At 64.6% G+C, this 10,566-nt stretch overlaps 1 protein-coding gene across 1 annotated transcript; it reads right to left on the minus strand.

The window, feature by feature from the left end:
- Positions 1–1,627: 1,627 nt before the first annotated feature.
- ECEL1 (endothelin converting enzyme like 1) lies at positions 1,628–9,345 on the minus strand. The gene is made up of 17 exons (XM_047770507.1): positions 8,472–9,345; positions 7,769–7,837; positions 7,551–7,661; positions 7,382–7,474; positions 7,086–7,210; positions 6,194–6,416; positions 5,607–5,705; positions 5,302–5,376; positions 4,991–5,094; positions 4,641–4,699; positions 4,504–4,555; positions 3,631–3,698; positions 3,317–3,441; positions 2,926–2,991; positions 2,454–2,549; positions 2,180–2,256; positions 1,628–2,037 (listed from the first exon to the last, which is right to left on the minus strand). Exons 1-17 carry the CDS (start codon positions 9,255–9,257, stop codon positions 1,938–1,940), a joined length of 2,328 nt encoding a protein of 775 aa, XP_047626463.1. The 5' UTR covers positions 9,258–9,345; the 3' UTR covers positions 1,628–1,937.
- Positions 9,346–10,566: the final 1,221 nt, after the last annotated feature.

Raw genomic sequence — 10,566 nt, forward strand, 5'->3', positions numbered from 1 at the left:
GAGGTGGGCGGAGCTTCATGGTGCCCCCAGACCTTCAGTAATGACAGGAAGGAATTTTAAATAACGTACTCCGAGGACTGCGTGTTTCTATAAAATGCTCCCTGGCATTGTCTCATGCACGCAACGGCTGCGCAGTGACAGACCTCAGAGACGCCTTGGTTCCAAAGCAGAAAGTGCCTCCGTTTCTCCAGAAGGCCCCCCGGGACCCCTGCAGGCTGAGGCGGTGACAGAGGAGTCCTCTGGCCCTCACACGGGGAGCAGGAAGGCGAAACACCATTGAAACCAAAATGGATTCTCAGGGGTGGCAGGTGGCACAACTCATATCAGTAAACACTGACCCCTCCTCTGCATCCTCTCCCCATGTGCCGCATGGGAGGCTGGGGGACACGACTGCTAAGGTCCCACTCAGCCCTACTAATTCGAGTCCAAGCTCCACATAGGCGGTGGAGACAGGGGAGGAAGCTGGACTCTGAAAGCTGCCGGCTGCCCTGTCCTGTCCTGCTGCAGGGTGGCCGAGGGGCAGCCCCGGGGGGCTCGGGGCTCAGCCTCTGGTCTGGAGGCTGGGGGGTCAAATTGGAGCTGTAGCCACCAGCCTACACCAGAGCCACAGCCACAGCCATGTGGGATCCGAGCCACGTCTGCGACCTACACCACAGCTCGTGTCCACGCCAGATCCTAAACCCACTGGGTGAGGCCAGGGATGGAACCTGAAACCTCAAGGATAATAGTTGGATCATTATGGCTGAGCCACGATGGGAACTCGGAGATCACAGGGACTTTTTAAGCATCACTCGAGGCTGAGAAGCAGACACTGTCTGAGCATAACGATAGGAGCAGGACTGGCATGAGGGTCACCCCTGCAGTGGGACAGGGGCTGGGCCACACCGAGCAGTGCTCAGGGAGGGGCTGACTTCTCTAGGCCACCCCTGAAGTATGAGCAACAGCCAGGAGGACGAAGAGCGGGCAGTGCCATGCTGCAGACGCCTGGGACCCCCAGAGGGCTCCTCCCTCACCTGCCAGATCGTCCAAGACACAGCAGCCCGTCCTCCTCCCCTCCCGCCATGGGCCACACCTGGAGCCCCACTAGGCCCCGAGCATTCCTTCCCTTCTCTCTTCCCAGGAGCTCGCAGCTCCAGGCTGGAGGGGACGCCTAACGTCATGCGTCCTGCATCACGGGTCCTCCTTCTCCAAGAAGCTGAACTAAGGCCGGGCCCAGGCTTGATGATTTGCTAGGGGACACTCAAAAACTCCTGCAGGGGTGGGGGGGGCACCCTTCTGGACATTGAGGACAAGTCCCAGTGTCATGCGAGGATGTAGGTCCCTGGGCTCAGTGTTTTGGCCCCGTGAGGCCAAGCAAGGGACACCCTCAGAATCCCGAAGGAACCTGGGCGAGACTTGTGAGGGCGTGCGGAGGGGGTGGTTGGGGGGGGAAGACAGAGGAGCTGGCGGGCATGGGACAGAGGTGGCCCAGCGGAGGCCACCGGGGTGGCGGGGGGACAAGACGGTCTTCTCCAGGATCCTGTTCTGCCAAGGGCTGGAGCCTTCCCCCAGGGTGTTCATCCAGCCCCACCTGCTCTGGGGACCCCTGAAGAGGCCGAGGCGACAGCAGAGCAGCTTTATTCACCAGACTTAGCAGCAAGAACACAGCGAAAGTGGGGTCTGTACAATCCAGCCTGGCCAGGGGTCTGGCTCCCTGCAATCCAGGCTGGGGGCTTCAGCGTCTCTCCCCCGTGCCCTCCTGGAGCCCAACCTCATCCCTGCTCTGGGCTCCTCCTGAAGTGAGGGGTAGTGTGTGTGTTGGGGGGGTACTGGGTCCTGGAGGGGCTGGGAAGGCGGGTGGCGCCCCACGTGGGCCAGAGCCGGGTCCATGCCTGCCCCGGCAGCTGGCAGGAGGTGATCGTGCAGGGCGGAGGGGGCGTGCTGGTGGGCGGCCAGGCTCACCACACAGAGCACTTGTGGGCAGGGTTCATGGGTGAGTCCCTGGGGCAATGGAAGGCCCGGCCAAACTCCTCGAACTGGGACACGCTGCCCAGCACCCTGGGGTAGGAGAGAGACCCACAAAGTGTGGATCCGAGCGGCCACCACCCCCTGCTGTCCCTTCCCATCCCTGCTGTCCCTTCCCACCCACTCCCACCCAGACATCCGGAGGGGGCGAGGCCAGGCAAGCAGGCAGGTGTACCTGTAGTGCTCAGGTGCATGCTTGTCGGTCAGCACCTGCAGGTAGATGGACTGTGACCGCCGCTTGATGCACCAGTTCTGGGCCCGGATCCGTGGGGAGGGGGGAGGGGGGAGATGAGGCCAAGTGTCCACTGACCAAGCCCTGCAATCCACCCGCTCTGCACACTGGGCCTTAATCCCCCCTCAGACCCCAGGGGTCCTCTGAAGGGTGGCTGATGGGAGACAGACTGGAAGCTGTGCCCCTCACCATCCCTACCAGCCCCCACCGGGCACACCTGGGCAAAGGCAATGAAGAAGAGCTGGTTGTGCGTGTACTTGAGTCGGTGCAGGGGGTGCTCAGGGCCGTGCTCACGTACCCACTTCTGATAGGCCTGGGGGTACAGAGCATGGCGCTGCAGTACCCGGGACAGGGCCACCAGATACCCAGCACCCAGTCAGCCCCTCATCCGCCCCAGCTCCGCACACCACCCACCATGCTGAGCTCCCGGATCCCTGCCTTCCTCTGTCTCCAGAAGGCTAACCCCAGGCAGGTGCCACCCCCTCCAGGCAGCCTTCCTTGCTCTCCCGGAAGGCAGGCCCTAGGAGTCCCTCTTCCAGGGGACCCTGAGCCCAGCACAGCACCTCCTCTCCATGACCAGAGCTCAAAGGATGAGGAGGGAGGGTTCCGAGGTCTCTGGCCCAGTCCTCACTGCCTGCCCCCCCGCACCGCCCCACTGCGGGGATGGAGGGCCAGGCGGGGCGGCTCACGTAGTAGGCGAGCTTGAGGCCGCCCATGTCGGCGATGTTCTCTCCGAGTGTGTGCTTCCCGTTCACCTGGCAAGAAGGGAAGAGGCTAGGAGCGTCCCGAGGCCCTCTGGCCTCCTTCAGGCCTGGCCTCCCTGGCCTGGCCCCGGGCCCTGTCCCTCCTTCCCTTTCCCAGGAGGTTGGGGTCAGGCTCCCCCCTGCTTTGGGCCCCACATGCGGGTGAGTCCATGTGAGCTCATTCATGCGCCCGAGGGCGCAGCACGCAGACCCTGGAGGGTGGGCAGGGCACGGGATTGGTTTCGGGCACAAGGGCGTGCAAGGGGGTGTGCATGCTCCTCGTCTGCGCCGGCCAGGCCTGGGGACAATGGGGGTTGGTGCAGTGAGGGGGTCTCACCCGCTGGTTGTAGACGGTGAAGTTGTCGTACAGGTGGACGATGCATTCGGCCTTGCGCAGGAAGCGGCTGTAGGAGGCCTCCGTCCACCAGTGCAGCAGGTTGCCCGAGCGGTCGTACTGGCCCCCTGTGGGCAGCGGGCAGCCAAGCTGAGACCCGTCTTCACCCAAGAGCCTGGCTGGCACCAAGTCCCAGCCAACAGGTGCAGAGGAGCCACAGGGCCTCAGACAGCCCTCGCCGCCCCCCGCCCCCCGCCCCCCGCCACCGACCCCCCACCACCTGTCCTCTGCACCCCCAGGCTGCCCGCAGGCCTCACCCCAGTCATCGTAGCCGTGGGTCAGCTCGTGCCCAATGATGGTGCCAATGCCGCCGTAATTCAGAGACCTGGGCCCCGGGCAGCAGCGTCAGGTCCCAGCCTCGCCTACTGAGAGCCCCACCAAGCTGCCATCCAGGCCTCAGGAGACCCTGGCCAGGCCACAAGGTAGCCCAGGGAGGCTGTTGTCTGCAGGGTCCCAGGACACTTGTGCCTTAGCTTCCTCGTGGGGTTTATAAAAAGGGCCAATGAAACCTGCACAGCTGCCTTTCAGGAAATAACATCTAACACACCTGGGGTGCGGCGGGGGACAGGGCTGGGGGAGACAGGAGGGAAACTGAGGCACCCACGTGGGATTTGGCCTTTTTCCTCACCACCAGGATTGTTCCACTTTTTTTCCTTTTTTCTCTTTTCTTTTTGTCTTTTTAGCGACACACCCACAGCATATGGAGGTTCCCAGGCTAGGGGTCCAATCGGAGCTGCAGCTGCCAGCCTATACCACAGCCGCAGCCATGCCAGATCTGAGACGCGCCTGCGACCTACACCACAGCTCACGGCAACGCCGGACCCTTAACCCACTGAGCGAGGCCAGGGATCGAACCCGAAACCTCATGGATACTAGTCGGGTTCATTCCCGCTGAGCCACAATGGGAACTCCAAGGATTGTTCCACTTTTGAGACATCCCGAAAGAGCCTCAAACCAGACAAAGGGAACACAGGACATTTAAAAAACTGAAAACTAAAACCTCCATGTTTTCCTAAATGACCAATGATGAAGTGAGATTCTGGGACCCTGGGTGGCAGCGGTCATGACTGCTGTGTGCAGCCGGGGGTGGGGCAGTCCCCACCCACCCGCAGACAAAGTTCTGTACTCACTGCGGAAAGTCAGGGTCATACAGGGTAGGCTGCAGAATCCCAGCGGGGAACACTACAGGGAGGGCAAGGTCAGGGGGAGGCCCCGCCCCACCCCTGCCCCCAGGCCCCGCCCCCTGTCCACACACACACCCCCTTACCCATCTGGTTCTTGTTGGGTAGGTAGTAGGCATTGAGTGCTTGCGGAGGGAGCAGCCACCTGCGGAGGGAGGCCAGGTCAGCTGGGGGAACCCCACTCCCTTCCCTACCCTCCCACCTCCTGGCCTAAAAGATGCCCTGGTGTCCCAGTCTACAGCCATGTCCTGGGCCTCCCCCAGGCTGAGCCCACCCCGACAGCCCCCACCCACACCCTGTGCAGGTCTGGTTCTCCCCCCAACACACACACACCAGCACATCTGTGGGGGGTTCCGTGCCACCAGCTTCCTGGTGTTTGTAAGGAGCCCTCTCCCCACGGCACCCCTGACTCCCCGACCCCAGGCCTGGCACCCACGTGGACTTGTCCACCTCCCGCCGGATCTTCTTGACCGAGAGCTGGATGCTGAAGCGAATGCTGTTCAAAATGTTCTTAAAGTAGGTTTTCTCATGGACCTCAAACTGCATGGGGGGGATGGACAGCGCTCAGTGACAGGCCAGGGGCAGGGCCAGACCCCAGCAGGCCCCATGCCCTCGCAGGGTCCATCAGTGGTGGGGCTGTGGCTCCTTCTCTGCAATGGTGTTTGGTCTCCAAGGGGGTCTTGGCCAGGGGCCTGGAGAAGTCTGGCCGGCCAGGCTGGGCAGGACAGGGGCAGAGGGCAGGCCCACCTCATACTCCTTGTCCACAGCCTCTGGTTTGAGCAGGAAGTCCGGGTACCCCACCATCACCATCATGTACTGGAGCTGCAGGTGAGAGGGTGGCGAGTGGGCCAGGGCCTCAGGAGGTAGGCCCCCCAGCCCGAGGGAGAAAGCTCCAGGGCCAGCCCAGGGTCGGGACTCCAGCAGAGGTGACAGCAGGCTGGGTGATGCCAGTTCCACAAGACACCTCTCTGTCTCTGCGGTCATCCCAGCTCTTGGTGCACAGTAGACGCTCCATACATGTGGGGAACCCACACAGGGGGACAGGGTCCCACCTTGGCCCGAGCAGCTGCCTTGGTCTCCGCATCCATCCAGTCCAGCTCCTCCAGGCGCTGACCCAAGATGTACTTGATGTCTTCTACCAGCTGTTGGACCTTCAGGGTCAGAGGTCAGGGATCAAGGGTCAACTCAGGCCTTCTCTCTGGGCCCCTAGCCCTTGACACGGGTGGTGCCCCCTCATCCTTCAGCAGCACTTCCTAAGCCCGGGACTTGAGGCTCGGCCCCAAGGGGGAGACCCTGGAGGGAGGGATTCAGGCCCTGAACCCTGATGAAAAGTTCAGCCCAGAAGGGGACGAACTGCTCCGGTAGTGATCACAAGCATTCCTGAGGCCATCCTACTGAGAAGAAGGGCAGAGAAGGGCAGGCGGGAGTTTGGCAGAGAGGGCCTTGTGCAACTGACAACCAGGTGGGCTTCCTGGGGGAGGCGGCCTGGTGAAGAGTAGCCTGGAGGGTCGGAGAGGGCTGAGCCCTTGGCCAAGCCCAGTGCCCCAGGCTGCGGGGAGAGGGGGGGGGGGAATGCGGGGCTCCCCATGCTCCCTTCACACCCGGCTCAGTATCCACAGCCCCACCAGGGCAGCCTGACCTTGGCCTTGCTGGCCGCTGAGAAGTGCTCATGCACAAAGAGAGCACCGAGTGCCATGCCAAAGTGACGGTTGGCCTGGCCCAGGCAGACACGGGCCAGCTCCTGCGGCTTGTCGCTGCCCTCCATCTCGCGTGCCAGCTCGTGCAGCGCCTCTCGGAACGGCGGTGACAAGTGCTCGCTCAGCACCACCACCACACGCCACACCAGGTAGTTGTGCAGGATCCTGAGGGCCGGGTGAAGCAGCTGGGTGTCCCCACAGGCTCCCGGGCGTGGGTGCCCCACCGCCACCCCCACCCCCAGCCTGGCCTTGGACGGAGCAGGACTCAGGGTCAGTCCAGGTGCTCCCGGCCCCAGTCAGGGAACAGGGCTGGGCCCACACATGGCAGGACACACCTCGGGCCACCGAGCAGAGCCCCTGATGCTGATGGGGCAGGAGCCAGCAGCATGGTTTTCTGACCTGCCACGGGGCGGGAGAGTGGGCACTGGGCGTGACTGCCTGCCTCAGGGCTGGCCTTCGGAGGCCTCCTCGGCTCCTTCCCAGGCGGGGCAGAGACCAGGGAGGCCTTCCTCAAGGTGGCCCCAGGGGGAGCAGAGCGGCGGCCATGATTTCGCCTTCTGACGTCAGAGTCCCTCAAGCCTCACCACCCCCAGGAGAGGGCACCGCAGCTCAGGAAGCTTCCAGCCCTCCCCAGGGCCCCACAGCACAACTGGGACAGCCAGGGCTGACCCTAGGGATCTGGACCCCGTTGCCAGTGCTCCTCGCCTGCCTTCCCAGGATGGACACTGGACAGAGGCGGCGGCAGGCACCGAAAGCTCACCAGGCAGTGAGGTCTGGGTGCAGGGGAAGGGCCTGGGAGCAGGTGGGGGGCAGGTGGGTGACTGGCAGCCTTACCTGCGGGGTGTGGAGCGGATGAGCTGGGACACCTGCTGCATGTAGTCCGTGGCCAGCAGCACCAGCTCCTCATCCTCGGAGAAGTCCTCCTGGAAGATCTGGTCCAGCAGCCACTTCCACCGCAGCTGTGGGGCCATGGGTGGGGCAGTGGGGCTGGGTGTGGCAGGGACCCCAGGAGACAGGGAGGGGGCCAGGGAGAGGCCACAAGAGGACGCAGGAGTCCATGGCCTTGGAAGGCCTTGCCTGCCCTTGGGGGAGGGGATGAGCCAGGCGTCCGGGGCTGGGCTTGCACTCACATGGGGGGTGATCTTCTGCAGCTGCCCCAGGGTCACCTTGTTGTACATGGAGCTAACGTCTCGACGGAGGTCATCGTACTCTGACACTGTGATCTGGGCATGGAGGGCAGAGTTGACCCAGCCCTGCCCAATGGTTCCCACCCCAGCACACAGCAGTCGCCCAGCTCACGTTGGCCAGCTGCTGCTCCAGCTGCAGGATCTCCTGGGCCTTCTGCTCCACAGCCTCGGCGCCCAGTAGGCTGAGCAGGCGCTCCATGAACACCCGGTACGCTGCCAGGATCTGCACCAGGAGAGGGCACGGCAAGGATGGGGGGGCCAGTGCCAGGCCCTGGTCCATGGTGCCCCAAACCCCAGGCCTTCCCTGAAGCCCAGCCCATGCTCCCACACCTTCTCGCTCTCCTCATCCTGAGCTAAGTATAAGGTCCTCTCTGGCAGGGTGAGCCCATCCTGGTCAATCTGGGGGGGGGGGAGATGGAGGTCAGAGGTCAACATTCCCAGTTCCTGCAAACAGACTGAATTCCCATCCAAAAGCCCACAAAGAGGACATGCCAGACATCCACTGTCACAAACTCCAGGAGCACAAAGCCAGTATTCCCTCCCTCCATCCATCCGGAGAAGCTGGTCTCAGCCCTCACACCTGATCAGCCTAGCCTGGGGACTGCGGAGGGGAGCCCCATTTTTCTTCCTGTAGGCCTTCACTTTCCAAGCCACCTGTGCGGGGCACTCTCGGGCTGCACTGACAGCTGCGCCCACCTCCTCGGCCCTCAGGCATGCCAGCCCGCCCCAGCCTGGCAGGCTCATCCCCGGAGCCCATCAGTACACCCCTCCCTCTGCGCTCTCTCCGCCTGCCAGAGGGCTGGGAAATTGCGGCTCCCACGGCTCCGCTAAACACCACAATTACTCGAGGGAAATTACTTGCGCCCTCCTCCCGCGCTCTGCCGGTGTGCGCTCCCCTCCACTCCTCTCCCCCTCCCTTCTGCACCGGTCTCCCTGGGCGCACGGGGCTCCAGCGAGGCCTGCGTGCCAGGCCGAGGCGCCCCGGGTTCCCGGCCGCTGGCGGGGTGCCTGCGTGGGGGTGGGGGGCACTCACGCGGATGACGTAGCGCGAGGAGTTCCTGTCGTCCAGGCTGACCGTTAGCGAGAAGAGCGCCGCGGCGCTGTACACACCCTGAGCCTTATACAGCAGCCGGTTGAGGTCCCAGCGCGCCGCCGCCCCCGGGCGCGCCGCCGCGCCACCCAGGTCCCAGCCCCCGCAGTCCTCGATGACCTCGAGCATGGGCCGCGGGCCGAGCCGTTCAATTTCCCGCATATCCAGGCAGGAGCGGAAGAAGGCGCGCACCTTGCGCTGGGCCGCGCCACCCGGCCCACCCCCGGGCCGCGCCAGCAGGCGCCGCAGACGCTCCTCGTTCTGCTCGCCGATGGCCGCAATGGTGCCGTAGGTGAGCTTGTCGTCCGGGATGGCGTGGCGCCGCAGCCAGCCACCGCACGCGAAGGAATAGAAGTCCTGGCACGGGTCTATGCTGGCGTCCAAGTTGGCGGCCAAGAAGCGGGCGGCGCGCGCGAAAGCCTTGCGCTCCGGGCAGCCCTCAGAGCAGGTGGCGCCTCCCGCCGCTCCCGGGCCCAGGTACTTGAGCGCCAGCATGGCGGCCAGGATGGCACAGAGGCCCGCGGCGAACACCAGCCCCGACAGCAGGCACACTTCGCGTCGGTTCCAGCGCGGCAGCCCGGCACGGGTCCCGGTGGCGCTGCGCGCCGCCCCCAGAGGAAAGCCAGGGGGCAGTGAAGTCCCCCGCGTGCCCCCCGCACCACACCGGCTCACGTACTTGACCTCCTGGAACTCGTCGTAGTGTGCTGTCATCGAATACGGGGTCTCCATGGCGCCTTCGGCCCAGCCGCGCAGCTCTTGGCTACCTCCCCTAAGAGAAGATCCGGGCCACCCGGCTCCTAGCGGGCCTCCGCATGGCCTCCGGGCTGCAGGTGCAGGAAAAGTAGACAAAGGCTCAGAGAGGTACTGCGGTCCGACAGGACCCCACAAGCACGACGAGAAAGGGCATAGGCCTAGGTCCAAAGAGTGGAGGCCACCCGGAGAACCAGCGACTGGGCCTGGAGCCTGGCCTGTCTGCGCCACTCGGAGAAGGAGGGAAGTGGGAGGCTCGGAGTGGCCGCTACCTCCCGCAGGCACGGTGGCGTGTTTTAACCTCCCGGTCTCCGCGCACACATATGCTTGCTGCAGGTTTGGGAAGCCTCGGAAATAAATCAGAGAGGCACCGGGCAGCTCGGGGCCTGGCACATAGTAGGCCTCCAATGAAAAGCTGTTTCTCTTCTCTTTGTATTTCTTGTCTGGGACCCGTTCCAGCCAAGGCTGGATGGGGGGAGGGGGCAAGTGGAGGCTGCAGAAAGGAGGTGTGGTCCACGCCGCTTCTACCCGGACCCTGAAGCCGCCTTTGGCTTTCTGCACTGGAACTAGACGATCAAGAAAGCGGCTAAAGAACCAAACTTTGTCCTCGCGGATGTCCGCAGAGCCACCACCAGACCCGTCTTCTCTATTCAGTGGCCTGAACGCCTACCAGCCCCTTTCCCAAGCGGCCTGCGCCAGCGCGCCTTCCCCCCCACGATCCTGGAGAAACCCCGAAGAAACCCCGACGGCCCTAAAGAATCCTGAACCGGGCCCGCCCCCGTCCTCACCCCGGGACACTCCCGGCTTCAACAGGTTCTCCCCAGAACCCAAACTTGGAGGAAGTTTCACCCCCGGTGCGGATAGACCTGACCTCGCGCGCCCGGAGCCCTGGGCGCCGAGCCTTCCGCGCCGCGCCGGGCAATGCGCGCAGCCCGAGAACCAAGCCCAGGCGTCGCAGCAGCAGCCGGAGCCAGAGCTGCGAGGACGCAGACAAAGCCTGGAGGCTCCGAGCGGCGGTGGCGGCGGCAGAGGTGGCTGATGATGGTGGCGGCGGCAGCGGGCTCGGGTGCCACTTACCCGGCAGGTGCGCACCCGGGCCGAGCGGAAACAGCGAATCGAGCCCGAGCCGAGGCGGGAGCCGGGGCGGACCCGGGCGGGCGGCCGCTCTCTCTGTGCGCCGGCCGCCTCCTCTGCTGCCGCGCCGCGCTGCGCCGCCCGCCGGCCCCGAGGGAGGGGGCGCGCCGGCGGCTCCACCCTCCTCCGCCCGCCCCCCGCGCCCCCCCCTTCT

The sequence above is a fragment of the Phacochoerus africanus genome, chromosome 3 (genome assembly GCF_016906955.1).
Source record: "Phacochoerus africanus isolate WHEZ1 chromosome 3, ROS_Pafr_v1, whole genome shotgun sequence".
NCBI lineage: Eukaryota > Metazoa > Chordata > Mammalia > Artiodactyla > Suidae > Phacochoerus > Phacochoerus africanus.

Coding starts and splice junctions, on each gene's coding strand:
- ECEL1 (XM_047770507.1), bottom strand. CDS start 9,257: ATGGAGACCCCGTATTCGATGACAGCACACTACGACGAGTTCCAGGAG. Junction 6,417..7,085: donor ATCCGCTCCACACCCCGCAG/GTAAGGCTGCCA, acceptor CCCGGCCCTCAG/GATCCTGCACAACTACCTGG. Junction 4,556..4,640: donor ACCCAACAAGAACCAGATGG/GTAAGGGGGTGT, acceptor CCCTCCCTGTAG/TGTTCCCCGCTGGGATTCTG.